The sequence below is a fragment of the Lagenorhynchus albirostris genome, chromosome 15, assembly GCF_949774975.1.
Source record: "Lagenorhynchus albirostris chromosome 15, mLagAlb1.1, whole genome shotgun sequence".
Lineage (NCBI taxonomy): Eukaryota > Metazoa > Chordata > Mammalia > Artiodactyla > Delphinidae > Lagenorhynchus > Lagenorhynchus albirostris.
In genome coordinates, this window is record NC_083109.1 from 79,268,810 (window position 1) to 79,285,680 (window position 16,871).

Genomic DNA, 16,871 nt, shown 5'->3' on the forward strand with positions numbered 1-16,871 from the left:
AAGAGCTCCCCCTCCCATGTCCCAGCCCCACTTTGCTCGGGAGCATGTGCTACTGGAGACTGAAGGCAAGAGAAAGGCGGTGGGCTGACCAAGATTCGGCTGGGCAAGGAGAATCTTGAATGGGCAGGGTGAACCCCCCCTGCTGCCGCCAGGGTTAAGGCCAAGGTGGTTGAGGAGGGGCTTGGACTGCAGGTCACCAAAACAAAGCCGCCTCTGGGGCCTTACAGTGCAAGGTGTCTGGCAGGGACCGCTGACCACTGGCCCCTCATGCACACAGGTGTTTGGCCTTGGGAACAAGACCTATGAGCACTTCAACGCCATGGGCAAGTATGTGGACAAGCGGCTGGAGCAGCTCGGGGCCCAGCGGATCTTTGATCTGGGGCTGGGCGACGACGACGGGAAGTAAGTGACCCCCCTCCAGGGCCCCTGCCCTTGCACGCCCCCCTGGGCTGTCGTGTGTCAGGAGCTACAGGTTAGGGCTGGCCGGGGCACAGGAGGAGAGGGCAGAGCCATGATGTCAGCGCAACTCCGTGACCCGCCTCACCACAGGGGAGGGAAGGCCATCCCCCCATCGCCAGTCCCCACGTTCTTTGCTCATCCACACCCTCCCGGCTCACCCGGCTCAGATGGGGCCTCCCGTGGTTACTGCAGACCCTCTGGACGCTTCCTGATGCCCTGGGTTACGTCACTGGGTGGGCTGGCGTGAAATGAACCCTCCAGCTTGGAGGGGTGATGGGACAGAGTCCGAGCTCTCCCGGCAGCCCCATCTGGAGCCTGGCTCATCCCCTCTCGTCCCCAGCCTGGAGGAGGACTTCATCACGTGGCGAGAGCAGTTCTGGCCGGCCGTGTGCGAGCACTTAGGGGTGGAAGCCACTGGAGAGGAGTCCAGGTGAGTGTGCGCAGGTGGGCCGGGGCCTCGGGTGCTGCCTGCCGAGGGGGGGTACTGGACTGGCGTGTGTGGTGGGGCTGGAGGAGGCTCCGTCAGGGTGTGGCAGGGGCGCGGGCCCAAGCGCTTGGGCTGTGCCTGCAGGTGACGGTCAGGGCGGGCTTCCTGGCCTCCTCAGGGCAGAGCCTCGGGCCTGCTGACGGGCCGCCCCGCCCTCCGAGCACGCTGTGCTGGCCCCTCCTGCCTCCCATGCTCACGCGTCTCCTTCCTTGTGGGTCACGTCTGGCCCCGCAGCCCTCGCCGCACGTCCCATCGCCTCACAGCCTCACTCTCTCCTTGGGACCCGGCCCCCTCCCGCCCCCCGCCTCAACCTGCGTCTCCCCTTTGCAGCATTCGCCAGTATGAGCTTGTGGTCCACACAGACATAGACGCGGCCAAGGTGTACGTGGGCGAAATGGGCCGCCTGAAGAGCTATGAGAACCAGAAACCGTGAGTAGAGAGCGTGGCTGGGGCCGGACAGCTGCCTGTCCTGTGCGTCCCCGCAGGGCCTGTCCTCCCAGGCCCTGTCCTGTGGGGCTTCCTTACCCCCACATCCAGGAGTGGGCCCGGGTGAGGGCACCTCCGTTTCCATCTCCACCGCACAGGAGGGCGTGAGGCCTGGAGCAGAGAGAGATCGGAGGCTGCTCTGACCCCGGGGCCCTGGGGACCCCTCCACTCCGCTCCCAGCGGTCCCTCCGCCCAGGGCGTGGCCTTGGGGGGACTGGCCCTTGCTCAGCTTGTACTTCATTTTCCCTGTAAATACCCTGGGGTGGGGGGTACCCACCAGTCCCTGGACCAGGACAGTGAGTTCAGCTCTGGGTCTAGGTGGAACTTGGGCAAAAGGGCTCGCTTCCTTAAAAATCTGCCTCGACGTCTGGACACATGTCCAGAAACATAGTGTTCTTCTCTGGGGCCCCTGACTTGCCCCTGGGTGCCACCCAGAATCCTGCTGGAGCCGCCCAGGAAAGACCTCCTAGAACCACCAGGCTTTGAGACCAGCAGCCCTGCTGCAGCTGTAGCCGGAAAGCCCGACATTTCAGTGGCTTCACAGAGTGAAAGCCTCTCTCCTGCTCACGTACAGTCCTGGGCACGTGGGGGAGGGGGCTTTGCTCCACAGTCACTCGGAACCCAGGCCCCTTCCGTCCTGGGGAGCCACCTTCAAGGGCCTGGCCCTCCTTGTGCTCTGCTCACCAACGTGTGCAGAGTGTGGAGGGTCCCCCAGGTTTTTAGGGACCAGCCTCAGTTTCCGTGTCTGTAAGAGGGGACACTGATAGCCTAGTTGTACCCCCTTGCGGGTTGCCAGGAGCACCGCTGTGGATTAGGCTGGGAAAGGCCACTACCTAATTGGAGAGGTGTCCTCGTGACCCTTGGAGGCCAGCTCTGATGTTTCCTGTGTCCTGTGTGGCCAGAAGTGTCCCTTGGGGTGGGAAGATTCAGACTGGAGGCATGGCCAGTCACTGAGCTGCTCTCCCCACCCAGCCCCTTCGACGCCAAGAACCCCTTCTTGGCTGTCGTCACCACCAACCGGAAGCTGAACCAGGGAACCGAGCGACACTTCATGCACCTGGAATTAGACATCTCAGACTCCAAAATCAGGTATCAGCTGCTGCCACCCTCACGCCCTCAAACCTTTCACTCAGGCCTCCTGTTTGGGTGCAGAGCTGTCTTCCACCCTCCTCCTGAGCCTCGCATCTCCCCCAGGTATGAATCTGGAGACCACGTGGCTGTTTACCCAGCCAACGACTCTGCCCTGGTCAACCAGCTCGGTGAGATCCTGGGTGCCGACCTGGACGTTATCATGTCCCTGAACAATCTTGACGGTGAGTCCTGGGATCCAGGCCTCCCTACCTACCTGGGCCTGAGGTGGCTGGTGGGAATGGGCCCCTTGGCAAGGTCCATAGGTTGAACTTCTGCTTCGGCCTAAAGCCTGGTGCCCTAGAAGCCCTCATAACCAAGACCCCAGTTACAGGCTGTAGAACAAACTCAGGGCTGGGGGAAGAGGTGGCTGCAGGGTCTGGCACTCTCCCTTTTGGGGTTCCCCCATCCCCTCACCGCCACACTCCCTTGAGGGAGTGCGGGTGCCTGGAGACAGAGCCAGCCCGTGTCCTACAGGGAAGAGAGCCACAACTGGCTGCTGAAGGTCCTCTCTGGCTCCAGGGTCTCCTCACCTGTGAACCCAGGGATCCGAGTCGACAATCCTGATGGCCCTCCAGGCCCATTCAGGGTGCTCAGAGTGCAAGGGGCACTACCATGGGGCAGGGCTGCCCACTGACCTGGGGCCCAGCACGGCCTGGCCCTGCCCCGCTCACTCTTGTCCTCAGTGACCTGAGCCTGGGCAGCTCCTTCTCAGCAGCTCCCGAGTCAGCCTCGAGAGGAGCTGCGTGAAAGGGGGCTCATTTGTATCAGATCTCACTGTGCCGGCAGTGCACTCGCGGTCGGTAGTGCACACGTGGGCCTTTCTTGCACTGGGGGGCATGTCTCTTGTGCCATCTGAGGCAGGACCTTGCTGGGGGTCAGGAGGGGTGTTGGTGCTCCCTCTGCCCCAGGAGACTCTGGGCCCCTGTGGAGAGCCGTTCACTGCCAAGAGCTGCTTAGAGAGAGGGCTGCAGAGGCTCAACTAGAGGCCGCAGTGGGGCTGCAGAAGCGCCCACACCTGCCCCTGTAGTGCAAGGCCTGAGCCCTGGCTTCTGGGCTCACACAAGAGGGCGCCTGGGCGCAGGGAACACCTGCTACTTGGTGTGGGTGCTGGGCACACGAGGACTTTCAGTTCATGAAAATCCATCAGGCATTGCACTGTGACTTGTACACTGTACGTAGGTCACACTTCAGTACCAAGTTCAAACCCCTCCCCCAAACAGACCCAAACCCCTAAAGGCTGAGCCGTCCTGGGCCAGGCCCTCTCCTCTCCATGTGGCTCGGCAGCCTCGCGGTTCCACGGGGCTCATTTGTGCACAGGAATAAACGCCCCTGCAGTCATGCCTCTAAGAGATGGAGTTGCTCCTGGGTCCAGTCCAGCTCTAGCCTGCTTGTGGGGAGCTGTCAGTAAAGCCAGCCTGTTGACTGTGGTAGTGGAAGGGCCCCGGCAAGGGCTGGCGGGCGGTCTGTGCCAGCAGCTGCCCGAGTGTACAGGATGCCGCCCCATAGCTTGGCCCTTGGGTGACCCACGCACAGACCTCCACATGTGTCCAAGCATAAAAACCGACCTGGAGGGAGCTCTGCTGTCACAGCTGAAGGCCCGGTATTGGCATCGCACAGTCATGAGCCTGGAGCGCCACCCCCCCCAGTGGACCAGGTCCAGCCCGCAGGCAGGCAGGACACACTTGGGGAGCTCCCCCTCTACAGCCCTGTCTCTGAGCAGCTCTTGGCAGGGGAAGGGTGCCCGAAGGGGCTGATTCTCCTGGGTGGGGACAGTGACTGCCAGGCCTACCCCGGCAATATCCTGCCTCTGATGAAGACGACCTGTCCAGCGTGAAGCTTGAGGGTGGCCGAAGCCTGAGGCTTTGCCCCCAAAGTCAAGGAAGGACCAGAAAGAGCTGGTCTTGCTTCCAGTGAGAGCAGGCCTGAGGCTTTGCCCACCCCATCCCGTGGCACCCCACCCATCCCGGGGGCGGCCACTAACCCCGAACCCTGCCTGCTCTCTCCCTACAGAAGACTCCAACAAGAAGCACCCGTTCCCCTGCCCCACCTCCTACCGCACGGCCCTCACCTACTACCTGGATATCACCAACCCGCCCCGCACCAACGTGCTCTACGAGCTGGCCCAGTACGCCTCAGAGCCCTCGGAACAGGAGCAGCTGCGCAAGATGGCCTCCTCCTCGGGCGAGGGCAAGGTGGGCCTGCCACCCACACCCCAGCGCCCGCCACCGCCTCAGCCCTGCACCGCGGCTCCCAGCCAGCACCCCCGGGCCATTCCCCAGGCTGCCTGGGCCCCACTTCAGCCCTGTCCCCTAGGTCCCCGTGTCTCACCTACGTCTGCATCTCCCCAGGAGCTGTACCTGAGCTGGGTGGTCGAGGCTCGAAGGCACATCCTGGCCATCCTGCAGGACTACTCGTCCCTGCGGCCCCCCATCGACCACTTGTGTGAGCTGCTGCCTCGTCTCCAGGCCCGCTACTACTCCATCGCCTCGTCCTCCAAGGTGTGGGCTCCAGGCCTGCCCGCTTATAGGAGACATAGTGTTGGCTCCTTGGAGGGACCGGGGTCCCTGGGCCACAGCCCCAGCTCTGCCCCCCGTGCCCAGGGCAGTTCACTCGAGACTCCTGGGCTGTGTGTCCAGTAGGCTGGACTGTAAGACTGCAAACTGCTGTCCGGCCCCAGTGCCGAGAGCCAGTCAGGAGAGCTGCCAGGAAGGGGCCTTTGAACAGGTTTGGGCGCCGCGAAGGGTGTAAAGAGGCGCTGAGCAGGGACCCCCCGCGGCAGGGTGGGTGGCAGGAGGGAGGGGGCCTCCGGCATCACCACGCTCACTCCGACCCTGCCGCCCCGCCAGGTCCACCCCAACTCCGTGCACATCTGTGCGGTGGCTGTGGAGTATGAAACCCAGTCTGGCCGCGTTAACAAGGGCGTGGCCACCAGCTGGCTGCGGGCCAAGGAGCCCTCCGGGGAGAACGGCCACAGGGCCCTGGTGCCCATGTTCGTGCGCAAGTCCCAGTTCCGCCTGCCCTTCAAGGCCACTGTACCTGTCATCATGGTGGGCCCCGGCACCGGGGTTGCCCCCTTCATAGGCTTCGTCCAGGAGCGGGCCTGGCTGAGGCAGCAGGGTGAGTGTACGGGCCCTGGGCGGGCAGGCGGGCGGGCAGCGGGGGCGGGACCGGCGTCCCACATTCCCCTGACTGCTGCTGCCCCAGGCAAGGAGGTGGGGGAGACGCTGCTCTACTACGGCTGCCGCCGCTCTGACGAGGACTACCTGTACCGCGAGGAGCTGGCCAAGCTCCACCAGGACGGCGCCCTCACCCAGCTCAACGTGGCCTTCTCCCGGGAGCAGCCCCAGAAGGTGAGGCCGCGGGCAGGGCCCCGCAGGGCGGAGGGTGGTGTGACCAGCCCTCCTCACAGGTGCCCCCACCCCCAGGTCTACGTGCAGCACTTGCTGAAGAGGGACAGGGAGCACCTCTGGAAGCTGATCCACGACGGGGGCGCCCACATCTACGTCTGTGGGTGAGTGAGGGCAGAGGCGGGGCGGGGACAGGGCCTACCTGCCCGTGGGGGGAGGGGGACCCCTGCCCAGCCCCCAGTGCCACCTCCTTCCCGCCCCCAGGGACGCTCGGAACATGGCGAGGGACGTGCAGAACACCTTCTACGACATCGTGGCCGAGCAGGGGGCCATGGAGCACGCCCAGGCCGTGGACTATGTCAAGAAGCTGATGACCAAGGGCCGCTACTCCCTGGACGTGTGGAGCTAGGAGCACCCGGGCCGCCTTGCTCTGCTCTGCACGCCCTACAGACTCGCTCCCCAACGTGATCGCTTTCCTCGCTCCCCTCTGCCAGTCGCCTAGGTGGGTTCTGCTGGCCCTGCCACAGGAGGCAGGCCCAGTGACTGACAGAGACTGCTCCAGGCCTGAGCTGTACCCTCGGACCCGCCAGCCCCAGGGGGCGTGGCTACGGGTGACCGGGCTGATGCTCCGTGAACACCTCGGGCCCTCGCTGGCTGAACGGGAGGGGCTCCTCCTCTCAGCTGAGTGGGGCCTGGCCCCTCCCCGTGATTTTCAATGAGTGTAAATAATTTTAAATAACCTCTGGCCCTTGGAATAAAGTTCTGTTTTCTGTATTTGCCAGGTATTACTTGCATAGATCTGGGGCCTCCACCAGGACTCCTTAATTCAGACCCCAGAGAGACCTCAGGAACCCCAAGACCCCTGTCTTACCAGCAGGAGAACACACACCGAGCCACTCTGAGCCTCTCACCCTTTATTGAGGTCGCTGGCCCCCGGCTCCCGCAGGCGGGGACACAGGCCCGGGTCTTCCTCTCCAGCGCCGCCTTCAGGGCCCACAGAGCCCACAAAACCCAGGGAAGAGCAGACAGACCCTCCCAGACGAGAGGAGCCCCCACCCCCTCAACACATGGGGTTCGGAAGCCCCTCCAGGCCGGGGGTGCCGCGGAGGGCCGTGCCAGCAGGCAGGGAAGGCCCAGCCTCATTCCTTCTTGCTCCCGTGCTGCTGGTTGTGGAACTTCTGGTGTACAACCCGCAGGGTGGTGAAGAAATTGCCAAGGAAGAGGAGGAGGAAGGGGAAGCCACACATGAGCACCTGGGGGAGGAATCGGGGTCAGGACAGGAGCCAGGCCCGGCCCTCCCGGCGTCCTCTCCAGGGGCCCGGCTCACCTGCCACTCCTTGCACTCGGGGTCCCGGGCCAGGTTGAACAACGTCAGCGCGTTGAAAAGCTGCCAGAACTGGGAGGGAGGGCGGTTTTTACACACAGTCCCTGTTCGAATCAGAGCTGGGGACAGACAGCCCGATGGACAGGGACAGAGGTACAACTTACGTGTCCAAAGAAGAGGAAGGGCAGCAGGAAGGTGAGGCCCCGCCACATCCAGGACTGGAAGCCCTCTGCAGGGACCACAACCAGGACAGAGACGACCCCATCACTCAGGCCCAGGTCAAGAGGAAAGGACTTTGCCCTTCCAGCTCCCCCGTCAGGATTCCAGAGAGGGGCGGCCACGCCCGACTCACCCACAGTGAGGTCCATGGTGTGCCTCTCGCCCAGGGCCCGCAGGCGGTACAGACAGCCGCTCTGGTAGTAATACTGGAGGAACTGCACGAAGCCTGGAGGGCGGGGGGACATCAGGACTGGGCTGGAGTCCCAAGTCTCTTTCCCGCCCCTCCTAGGGGGGGCCGGTCCCAAGCTCAGCAGGACCTCTGAGACACTCACTCTGGTACATGGAGAAGGACAGGAACTGGTTCCGGAACTTCTGGTACATGAGGCCCTCGGGCCTAAGGCAGAGAGCAGAGGAAGGGGTCAGGGCTCGGGGATGCCACCTCTCCCTGCCCCGGCTCCCCCGGAGACCCTAGGACCAAGCTGGGCCACTCACCATGTCAGCATGACTCCTGACAGGAACGTGGACACGTAATGATGGAAAACCCACCAGCCTTTGATCCTGCGTCAGGAAGCCACCGTCACTCCTGTCCCCTCAGCCCCCAGGATCAGTGCTCCGGGACAGGAAGTGGGAAGAAACCAGTACCCCAGCCAGTTCCCGCTTCTCAGAGGGCCACGGCACCCGCCGCCCCCACCCCGCTTTCTAGGGCAGCTCCAGTGTCACTCCCCCCACCCCCCACCCCCAGGAGCCAGGCTCCGGCCCTCGCCCACCGGGAGCCGTTGTTGATGAGGATGCTCTCACGGATGGTCAGGGTGCAATAATACCAGACCAGCAGGAAGTTGAAGGCAGCGTCTGTCACCCTAGGGAGGGGTACAGAAGGTTGGTGCCAGAGCCTGGAGAGGGCACAGGGTCCAGCCCCGTGCAGCAGGACACCCACCTGGAGTTGAGGAGGAAGCGGCAGGTGAAGGAGATGAGGATGAGGATGATGGTGAGGTAGAGCTTGAACTTCTCGTACTCGTCTTTGTAGGCAAACCTGGGGAGGAGCGAGGGGTACACACTCATGGGACAGGCTGGGATGATGGCAGGGCCCACCCACGCCTCTGGACACACTGCTGTGGTGGCATGGGGCCAGCATGGGGGAGCAGCCCCTGAACCCCAAGCTTAGCCAGGGAAGCTGGGGCACACTGGAAGGGGCCTGGGGCAGGGGACGGGGAGTAGGGTTGAGACCCCGCCCACGACAACAAATTACTTAGCCTGCTTGCTCAGGAGTGTCACGTTGACATTGCCCAGAACCAGGCTCAGATACAACCTGGGGGAGGGAACACCAGGTGAGGAGAGGTAGCCTTCAGCCCCAAGTCCACTGCAGCAACCCCCACCTGTGACCACACCACCCTCCTCCCAACCCAAAAGGGCCTCCTCGGAAACCCTGGCTATATTCTGACCCCTGGGCGCCCAGTCTCCCACCCACAAGGACCCTCTCCCTCACTGAGGCTCCCAGGCCCTCCTGACCCTGGTCTCCCTTCCCGAGCCAGCTGAGTCACCAAGCCCTCCTCCATAACACGGAACCACTTTCTTGCCAATCCCTGCATTGCCATCACCCCACCATCTAAGCTTGTCTCGTCCTTCTCTGCCAGAGGAACTCCGTGAGGTGACTGAAAGCTACAGTCGTGTTAAGCAGCTGTTCCCACAGGGGCTCTTGTTCACACTCGAGCCGTATGCACAGGCTCAGAGGAGTTCAGGGACTTGCCTGAGGCAGTGAAGAGATTATGGGGCACAGCGGGGACTGGGACCAGGCTGCCTCTCAGCATCGCCACGGGCTCCCTCTCCCATTCTCAGCAGTGGCCTTGTCCAACCCTCTCCCAAATCCTCCAACCTGTCCCCGTCCGGGCAGGTGACATCTCCCCTGCCTGCCTCCTCACCCTCATCTCTGCACCCCCCCATCCCAGAAAACAAGGGCCTACACCCACCCTTTCCCACCTCCCCAGGGACTTCCCTCCATTGTTTAGGGCCCCTCTTCTGGGTCTCTCCCTCTGCTGGCCCACCTGTCAGCAGGTAGATATGCTCAAGTCTTTCCTATGTACAAACTTACACCCACACACCCAAACAAAAGCCACTCCTCAACTCTCATGCCAAGTCCTAGCCACCGGTTTCTCGTTGCCAGTTTCTCCTTCCACTCACAGCCAAGCTTCTGAAGCAAGGCCTAAACTTGGCTTATCCTCAGCTCTTCTGTCATCCCCAGTATCAACTTCCACCCCTACGCTCCTGTGAAGCGGTTCTCTCCAAGGTCACCCTGACTTCCAGGAAACATTTCCCCTTCTGCATTGCATCTGACTGCCTCCCACGCTGCCCCGGGCCAACTGATCGGAGGCTACTGGCCAGGCCTCCCTTCCTTGCCTTCTGGAACACGCTCTCTCCCAGGTGTCTTGCTGCCTGGGGTCTCTGCGGGATTGTTTTCCCTAAACCTAGGCTTCTGCCATGTCCTCTGCTGTGTCTGCAGCTGATCTAAGTGCATGACTGACCTGTCACTCTCCCCTGCCCACTGGGCCAGAGGGAAGCTCTGCAGGCTGGCTCCCCCTCTGGTCTCATCGCAACCTCTCACCTCCTACTGCGAGCTATGGCCGTGACACCTACTATTTCCGCCTTCCCATGTCTGCCTGGCTCACTCCTCTTTATCCTTGTGACTCAGCTCAGGCATCACCTACTCCAGGAGGCTTTCTCCGACCTCCCAAGTGGTTAGGTACCCCTCACTGTGCTCCCCCCATTCCCTATACTTCCCTCACAAAGCACTCATTGCAGTGAGCTGTCACTGTCACTCAGGCTGTCCCTGAGCTAGGACTGTGTCTCACTGGTCAGCCCAGAGTGGGTGCAGGAAGCCAAGCAGAGGAAGACGGCGCTTCAGGCCTCCCTCTCAGAAATGGCTGTGAACTGAGCTGGGGGAGGAACCTCACCCATTCTGCTTGGGCAAGTAGGCCTCCATATCAAAGAAAAGGCCTTGGCGCTCCTTGATCTGGTTTTCCAGCTCCTGCGCAGCTTTCTCGGCCTCTGACGGGAGGGAGGGTTTACATCTGCAGGTGCGGCCACAGAAGCCAGAGTCAGAACAGGGGACCCCCACGTGTGAATCACACCTGACACCTGCGCGGCAGGAGAGCAAATGCAACCCAGAGAGGGGAGAAGCCATGCCCAGGGACATCTGGGAGTCAGTGCCAGCTCTCTACCCCACCAGGTCACACACCCACCCCCAGTCCGAGGCCATAGGGTATGGGGGGGTGGGTATGATGAGGTATGGGAGGGCATGGGGGAGTATATGGGGACAGGTCCTAACTTCTTCAGGACAAGGGCCAGCTCCTGGAGCTGCTTCTTCTGCCGAGTGATGGAGCTGGTACAGTTGTTCTGCAGCTTGGTCAGCTCCTCCAGCTTCAGGCGGTACAGCCGGTGGGTCTCCTGAGAACCAGGTCGGGGTAAGGCTCAGGCTGGCTAGTGGGCTCCCGAGCCAGAGCCTGCTGGGAAGGAGGTGGGGCATGCACTCCTCCAGGGCTCCTTGGGAGGGTCTCAGCAGGAAAGGAGACAGCCAGCTGCGCCAGCCCAGGGAACTCCCTGAGGGTACTCTCTCTCCAAGGCAGGCAAGGAGGCAGGGGTCTCCCTGTAAGCCCAGAAGCCCCCACAGTACCGCTCTCCCAGAAACAGAGGAGTTCTCTGAAGCTTTTCTTAGCCTCAGCCCATCTACTAGTTGTTCCCACCCCTCTCTGGCCTGTCCTGAATCCGGATTCTAGGCTCATGGGTCTACCTTCTGGCCCAAGCAGGCTACCTAAAGCCATCCCTGGCCCGCTCAGATCCTCCTGCCCACATAGCCTGCAAGTGCAGGGGAAGATGAGGTTGTCCAAGATACCTGCTGCTGTGGCACTACCAGCATCTTCCTCCCAGAGTAAAGGTCATCAGGCTTTAGCCCTTGGACCTCTTGCTATAAGACCATTCCTCTACTCTTCCCCCAACACCTTTTACCCAAGGCTTCCCAGAGCACTTTGCCCCAGTGGGTAAGTCTTGAGAAGGAACAGCCTAGAGATGGGGCAAGGAGCAGTGTGAGGAACGTCAGGCAGGGGCTGAGGCCAGGACAGTGGTGACCAAGCTGGGAAGCACTAATGGCAGCAGCTTGGCCAGGCCAGGGGCAGTCAGGCTTCAACGTGGACAGGAAAGGGCTGGAACCAGTCCAGGAGAGGCAAAGTCCTGACCAAGTGCCCAGCTGACCTGGGCTCTACCCTGCCTGGGTCTTGTTTCTCATGCCCAGGAGGGGCAACCTCGGCCTACCCCCAGCCACCACTCTCTCCTGTCTGCCTTCCCACAGAACAGCACAGTGGCCCACAGCAGCCAGATCCAGACGATTCCTCCCTTGGCTTCCCACTGGTCTCAGAGAGATTCCAATCCCCGTCGGTCGCCCGTGAGGTCTCTCAGCAGGGTCTGGCCCACCCACTTTTCCCCTTACTCCCTGCATCAGCCACGTGGTCCTGTCTCTGGTGGGAGCTGTCCTTCACCCTGGATGGGCCCCGCCCCCATCCAGGGACTTCACCTAAACACCACTTACCCCGACCTAGGCCAGGCTGCCTCCCGGACTGCTCCCCAGCCACACTCAGCCCAGACCGCGCGGCCCGAGGGCGGGGAAGGCGCTCCTCGCCGATCCGGCCCGGGCCGGCGCCCACGGCGCATTTGCTCATAATTGACACAAGACTGGCCCCGGTCAGCTCGGACTCTCCTGGAAGGGGACCGGGTCGGAGTCGGGGCCTCTTTCCGAGGCCTCAGAGGGAGGCCGGAGGTCCGCCTGGGTCAGTGGGGTCACTCCGGGGTCGCGGCGGCCGCGCGGGGAAGAGGTCCCGCTGCCGAACATTCATTTGAGGTCGAGGGGAGGGTCCAACCGGGGACACCAAGACCCGGGGCCTCGCCGCCGTCGGGAGCGACACCAGGGTCCCCGACCCCTGACCCCGAGCTCCCGCTGCCCGACCCGGGGCTAACCGACCCTTGACCCAGAGCCAGATAGACATGGCTCGGAACCAATGGGGGACCGCATCAGCACTTACCTGGATGCCGTGGAAGTCCTGCTGGAGCTCCTCCCAGTCCCGCAGGCAGTCGCCCAACGGGCCCGGAGGCGGGGTATGCATTGCTGCCGTTCCGTGAGCCGGACGAGCCGAGTCGAAGACAGAGCCGCAACCCCGGCGGGCTCGAGGCGCCTCCGCCTCCGCCGCCTCCGCCCCCGTCAGCTTCCGGGCTCGAGCCGCCGCGACCACCAATGCGGAAAAGCCTGGAGCGGCGACCGCGCTGGCCCCGCCCCCTGCCTGAGCCAATCCGGGCCAGGGGCGGGGGCGGGGCCACGTGCTCCGAGGGCCCTACGCTCGGCTGCTCCCAGCTCGGAGGGTGGTGGCAGCCCCCAACCGGGGCACTCCTGGTGGCGCCAACTGTGTGGTGCAGCCAGCAGTGTCCTTGCCTGTCAGGCAGGGAGTAAACCAAGGCCCAGGGAGGTGCCACCTGCCTCAAACACTTTCCCCTTGGGAAGCTGATCTTTGGCAGGGAGGGAATTCCGAGCCTCTTATCTCGCTTGGATTTTTACAAGGGCCCCTTTACTGTCTCCCTGTCTCCAAGTTCACCGCTAGTGTCCCTTACCACAGCCACCAGACTGCCCTGACTAAAACACAAGGCGAATCCCCACCATGTCCCTGCTGAACACTTTCCAATGGCTCTGCCCTTCCTGCCAGGAGGTCCCTAAGCCATCGCTCTGCAGCCATCCCAGGCTCTGTTCCAGTTCAAGTCCCGACTAAAGGCTGCACTGCCTGAAAAGCCCTTACCCCTCTGGCAAAACCCCACTCTTTGAGGGCGTGGGCTCCTGTTGGGGCACGGGGGAGTGCTACTCTAACCCTCTGCAAAGAGTCCTAGGAGGCAACATGGCGTTCACCTGTATGTCCTCAGCCCTGCCCAGGTGTCAGGGAATGTTTGCTGGATGAACGTGGACCGACATGTTAAATTCTCCATCAGTCCCCTTGTCTCCTGACTCCAGGCCCGTTCTGTGGGTGCTGCCAGCACTCAGAAGCGCAGTCAGAGGAAAATTCCTTTTGAGACCCGAGGAATTTCTAGAAACCTGGTTGTGAGGGATGGGAGGGTGAGAGTCTCTTCTTGGTGAACACAGCCAGGCAGAAATGAGTGAGGAGCAAGGAAAGGACATCTGTACAGGTGATGGAGCAGTAGGGATGCTGAAACTGGGGATGAGGCGAGGGTATGCCCTTGTGCCAGGAGCCTCTCAAAGCTGTGTAGCCTGCGGCCTGAGCCAAGGCTGAGCTTGGCATCTCTGGGGCTGGGGGATCTCCACCCATGGGTGGGCATTGTGACATCCCCTGTGGAACAACACAAGGCTGGGGGAACCCTCGGAGCTCCCACCCAGCAGCCTCCAAAGGGTCCACGTTATGGGGGACATGAGGGGCAGCTGCTCTGGCACCAGATGCTCCTGGAACACGCTCTCTCCCAGGTGTCTTGCTGCCTGGGGTCTCTGCGGGATTGTTTTCCCTAAACCTAGGCTTCTGCCATGTCCTCTGCTGTGTCTGCAGCTGATCTAAGTGCATGACTGACCTGTCACTCTCCCCTGCCCACTGGGCCAGAGGGAAGCTCTGCAGGCTGGCTCCCCCTCTGGTCTCATCGCAACCTCTCACCTCCTACTGCGAGCTATGGCCGTGACACCTACTATTTCCGCCTTCCCATGTCTGCCTGGCTCACTCCTCTTTATCCTTGTGACTCAGCTCAGGCATCACCTACTCCAGGAGGCTTTCTCCGACCTCCCAAGTGGTTAGGTACCCCTCACTGTGCTCCCCCCATTCCCTATACTTCCCTCACAAAGCACTCATTGCAGTGAGCTGTCACTGTCACTCAGGCTGTCCCTGAGCTAGGACTGTGTCTCACTGGTCAGCCCAGAGTGGGTGCAGGAAGCCAAGCAGAGGAAGACGGCGCTTCAGGCCTCCCTCTCAGAAATGGCTCAGGAGTGCAGTGGGGGTGGGTCCACGATGCCCCAGGGATGGGGGTTCTCGCTGAGTCTGAGCACCTCCTGTGCTAGCACAAATGAGGAACCTGGGAAGAAGCACTGCGGGAGGCTGACACAAGGCTCCAGGCAGCAAAGGCCTTCTCATTCCTGGTTACACACCCTGGCCCACTACCCACAAAAAGCTCCCAAGGCAGGTTCTTCTGGACCCATAGCTGGGCCACAGAGAAAATCAGTAGAGTGGATCCAAGATGTCTGTGACGCTGTCTCCAAGGATAACCTTCTCCCACTCTGATAGCTGAGCCACCAAAGCCCGATTTGGACGCATGTTGGTTTTACACTTCTTGACGTAGGCCCAGGACCTCTGTGAACCCAAGGAGAGAAAAGCAGACTTCAGGATTGGACCTGGGCCCTTACCACCTTGATCACAGCCAGCTCAGAGGGGACAGGAGGCACTTGCCCAGGGGTCAGAAACATAGCTTAAGGGCAGGACAAAGAAACAGCAGCAGCTTGGGGTTAATAGATTAGGGCAAGGAGTTGTAGGAGCTGGCTCTGCCTGGGGCAAGCCCCTCTGCATTCTGAATATAGACAGAAATCATTCTTATGTCAGATGGCTCCCGTGAAGGTTGAGAAAACATATGTGAAACCTCCTGTGGACAGGAAAGCACCATGCCCATGCCTGGCACTCAGTGCTGCCTCAACAAAGATTTGCATTGTAAGTGGATAAATGAATGGAAAGGGGAAGAGAACTTCGGCAAATTCTCTGAAGAAGAAAAACTGAAGCTGCCTTCTTTTGGGTGCCCACCCCCAAACGCAGGAAAGGTTATTACATGAAGGAAGGTGACCAGCTGGTCTCCATCTGGATTGAGGATAGAGGAAAAAGGAAAAGGCAAAAGCAGTTCCTCAACAAACTATGGATTAGAAGAAAACTATCTTAACATAATAAAGGTCATATATGAAAAGTACACAGGTAACATCATAATGGTGAAAGACTGAAAGCTTTTCCTCTGAGATCAGGAACAAGGCAAGGATGCCCACTTCCACAACTTCTATTCAACACTGTCCTAGACAGAGCAATTAGGAAAAAAAGAAAAGGCATCCAAATTGGAAAGGAAGAAGTAAAATTATTTCTGTTTGCAGATGATATGAACTTAATGTATGTTGAAAACCTTAAAGATTAAACACAAAAAACTGTTAGAATAAACGAATGTAACAAAGTTGCAGGATACAAAATCAGTTGTGTATCTAACTAACAATGAACAATCCGAAAAGGAAATTAAGAAAATTTCATTTACACTAGCATCAAGAGAATAAAATACTCAGGAATAAACTTAACCAAGGAGGTAAAAGACATGTGCCCTGAAAAATGCAAAATGTTGCTGAAAGAAATTAATGAAGACTAAAATAAATGGAAAGACATCCCAGGTACATGGAATAGAAGATTTAATATTGTTAAGATGCAAATACTACCCAAAGTGATCTGAAGATTTAATGCAATCTCTATCAAAATCCCAACAGTGTTTTTTGCAGAAATAGAAAAATCCATCCTAAAATCCATATTGAATCTCAAGGAACCCTGGAATAGCCAAAACAATTGTGAAAAAAGAGAGACGAAGTTGGGGTTCTCACACTTCGTTATTTCAAAACCTTTTAAGTTATTACACAACTATGATAAAAGAATATAGTACTGGCATAAAGACAGACATTTAGACCAGTGGAATAGAAGAGACAGCCCAGAAGTAAATGCTCACATATATAGTAAAATGATTTCAACAATGGTGCCAAAACTATTCAATGGAGAAAGGAGTCTTTTCAACAAATGTTGTTAGGAATACTGGATATCCACATGCAAAAGAATGAAACTAGTGTAAACTTACACCATGTACAAAAATTAACTCAAGATGATGGAAGATATAAAGTAAGAGCTAAAATTATAAAACCCTTGAAAGAAAACATAGGGGGAAAGCTTCATGATATTGGATTTGGCAATTATTTCTTGGATGTGACACCAAAAGCACAGGCAATAAAAGAAAAAATAGATTGGTTTATATCAAAATAAACAACTTCTGTACATCAAAAAAAAAAACCTGTGCATCAAAAGACACAATCAACAGAGTGAAAAGGCAAGACACAGAATGGAAGGAAACATTTGCAAATCATATACCTGTTTTATATTTCAACCTTATTTCAAACCTTTTAAGTTATTACAAAACTATGATAAAAGAATGTGGTACTGGCATAAAGACAGACATTTAAGACCAGTGGAATAGGATAGACAGCCCAGAAATAAATGCTCACATATATAGTAAAATGATTCCAACAAGGGTGCCAAAACTCTTCAATGCACAAAGTGTTAATATGAGGAATATATAAGGAACTTCTAAAACTCAACAACAAAAAACAAACAACCCGACT

At 59.1% G+C, this 16,871-nt stretch overlaps 3 protein-coding genes across 15 annotated transcripts in view; 1 reads left to right on the top strand and 2 right to left on the bottom strand.

Annotated features, from left to right (window-relative positions):
* The window catches only part of LOC132506410 (NADPH--cytochrome P450 reductase), a 58,507-nt gene extending 51,823 nt beyond the window's left edge, over positions 1–6,684 (top strand). The window contains exons 6-16 of one of the 2 annotated variants that reach the window (XM_060125044.1): positions 278–402; positions 800–889; positions 1,277–1,375; positions 2,405–2,521; positions 2,627–2,745; positions 4,574–4,755; positions 4,912–5,061; positions 5,410–5,680; positions 5,768–5,913; positions 5,989–6,074; positions 6,175–6,684. In XM_060125044.1, coding sequence (XP_059981027.1) covers positions 278–402; positions 800–889; positions 1,277–1,375; positions 2,405–2,521; positions 2,627–2,745; positions 4,574–4,755; positions 4,912–5,061; positions 5,410–5,680; positions 5,768–5,913; positions 5,989–6,074; positions 6,175–6,319 — 1,530 coding nt within the window. In that variant the 3' untranslated portion in view covers positions 6,320–6,684. The remainder of the gene's footprint in view (positions 1–277; positions 403–799; positions 890–1,276; positions 1,376–2,404; positions 2,522–2,626; positions 2,746–4,573; positions 4,756–4,911; positions 5,062–5,409; positions 5,681–5,767; positions 5,914–5,988; positions 6,075–6,174) is intronic. The other variant, XM_060125045.1, reaches the window with a different exon arrangement.
* Positions 6,685–6,809: 125 nt separating this feature from the next.
* On the bottom strand, positions 6,810–13,919 carry TMEM120A (transmembrane protein 120A). Of its 2 annotated transcripts, none has more exons than XM_060125047.1 (12): positions 12,517–13,919; positions 10,773–10,891; positions 10,399–10,515; positions 8,700–8,759; positions 8,388–8,483; positions 8,221–8,310; positions 7,946–8,011; positions 7,786–7,847; positions 7,587–7,679; positions 7,399–7,463; positions 7,238–7,306; positions 6,810–7,088 (listed from the first exon to the last, which is right to left on the bottom strand). In XM_060125047.1, the coding sequence occupies exons 1-12, from the start codon at positions 12,595–12,597 to the stop codon at positions 7,050–7,052; spliced, it is 957 nt and encodes a 318-aa protein (XP_059981030.1). In that variant the 5' UTR covers positions 12,598–13,919; the 3' UTR covers positions 6,810–7,049. The 2 variants fall into 2 exon arrangements, with proteins under 2 accessions (XP_059981030.1, XP_059981029.1); XM_060125046.1 differs by having other exon boundaries at positions 6,810–7,163; positions 12,517–13,912.
* Positions 13,920–14,458: 539 nt separating this feature from the next.
* STYXL1 (serine/threonine/tyrosine interacting like 1) overlaps positions 14,459–16,871 on the bottom strand; it is a 120,086-nt gene continuing 117,673 nt past the window's right edge. For 10 of the 11 annotated variants that reach the window (XM_060124455.1, XM_060124451.1, XM_060124458.1 and 7 more), the window contains one exon: positions 14,459–14,820. In XM_060124455.1, coding sequence (XP_059980438.1) covers positions 14,689–14,820 — 132 coding nt within the window. In that variant the 3' untranslated portion in view covers positions 14,459–14,688. The remainder of the gene's footprint in view (positions 14,821–16,871) is intronic. The other variant, XM_060124452.1, reaches the window with a different exon arrangement.

What these genes read in the sequence shown, in the direction of transcription:
- TMEM120A (XM_060125046.1), bottom strand. Translation starts at nt 12,597, where the DNA reads ATGCATACCCCGCCTCCGGGCCCGTTGGGCGACTGCCTGCGGGACTGG. An exon ending in CTGGCCCTTGTCCTGAAGAA is followed by an intron (nt 10,516 to 10,772) that starts GTTAGGACCTGT and finishes CCGCACCTGCAG; the next exon opens with ATGTAAACCCTCCCTCCCGT. An exon ending in CTCCTGAGCAAGCAGGCTAA is followed by an intron (nt 8,484 to 8,699) that starts GTAATTTGTTGT and finishes GCTCCTCCCCAG; the next exon opens with GTTTGCCTACAAAGACGAGT.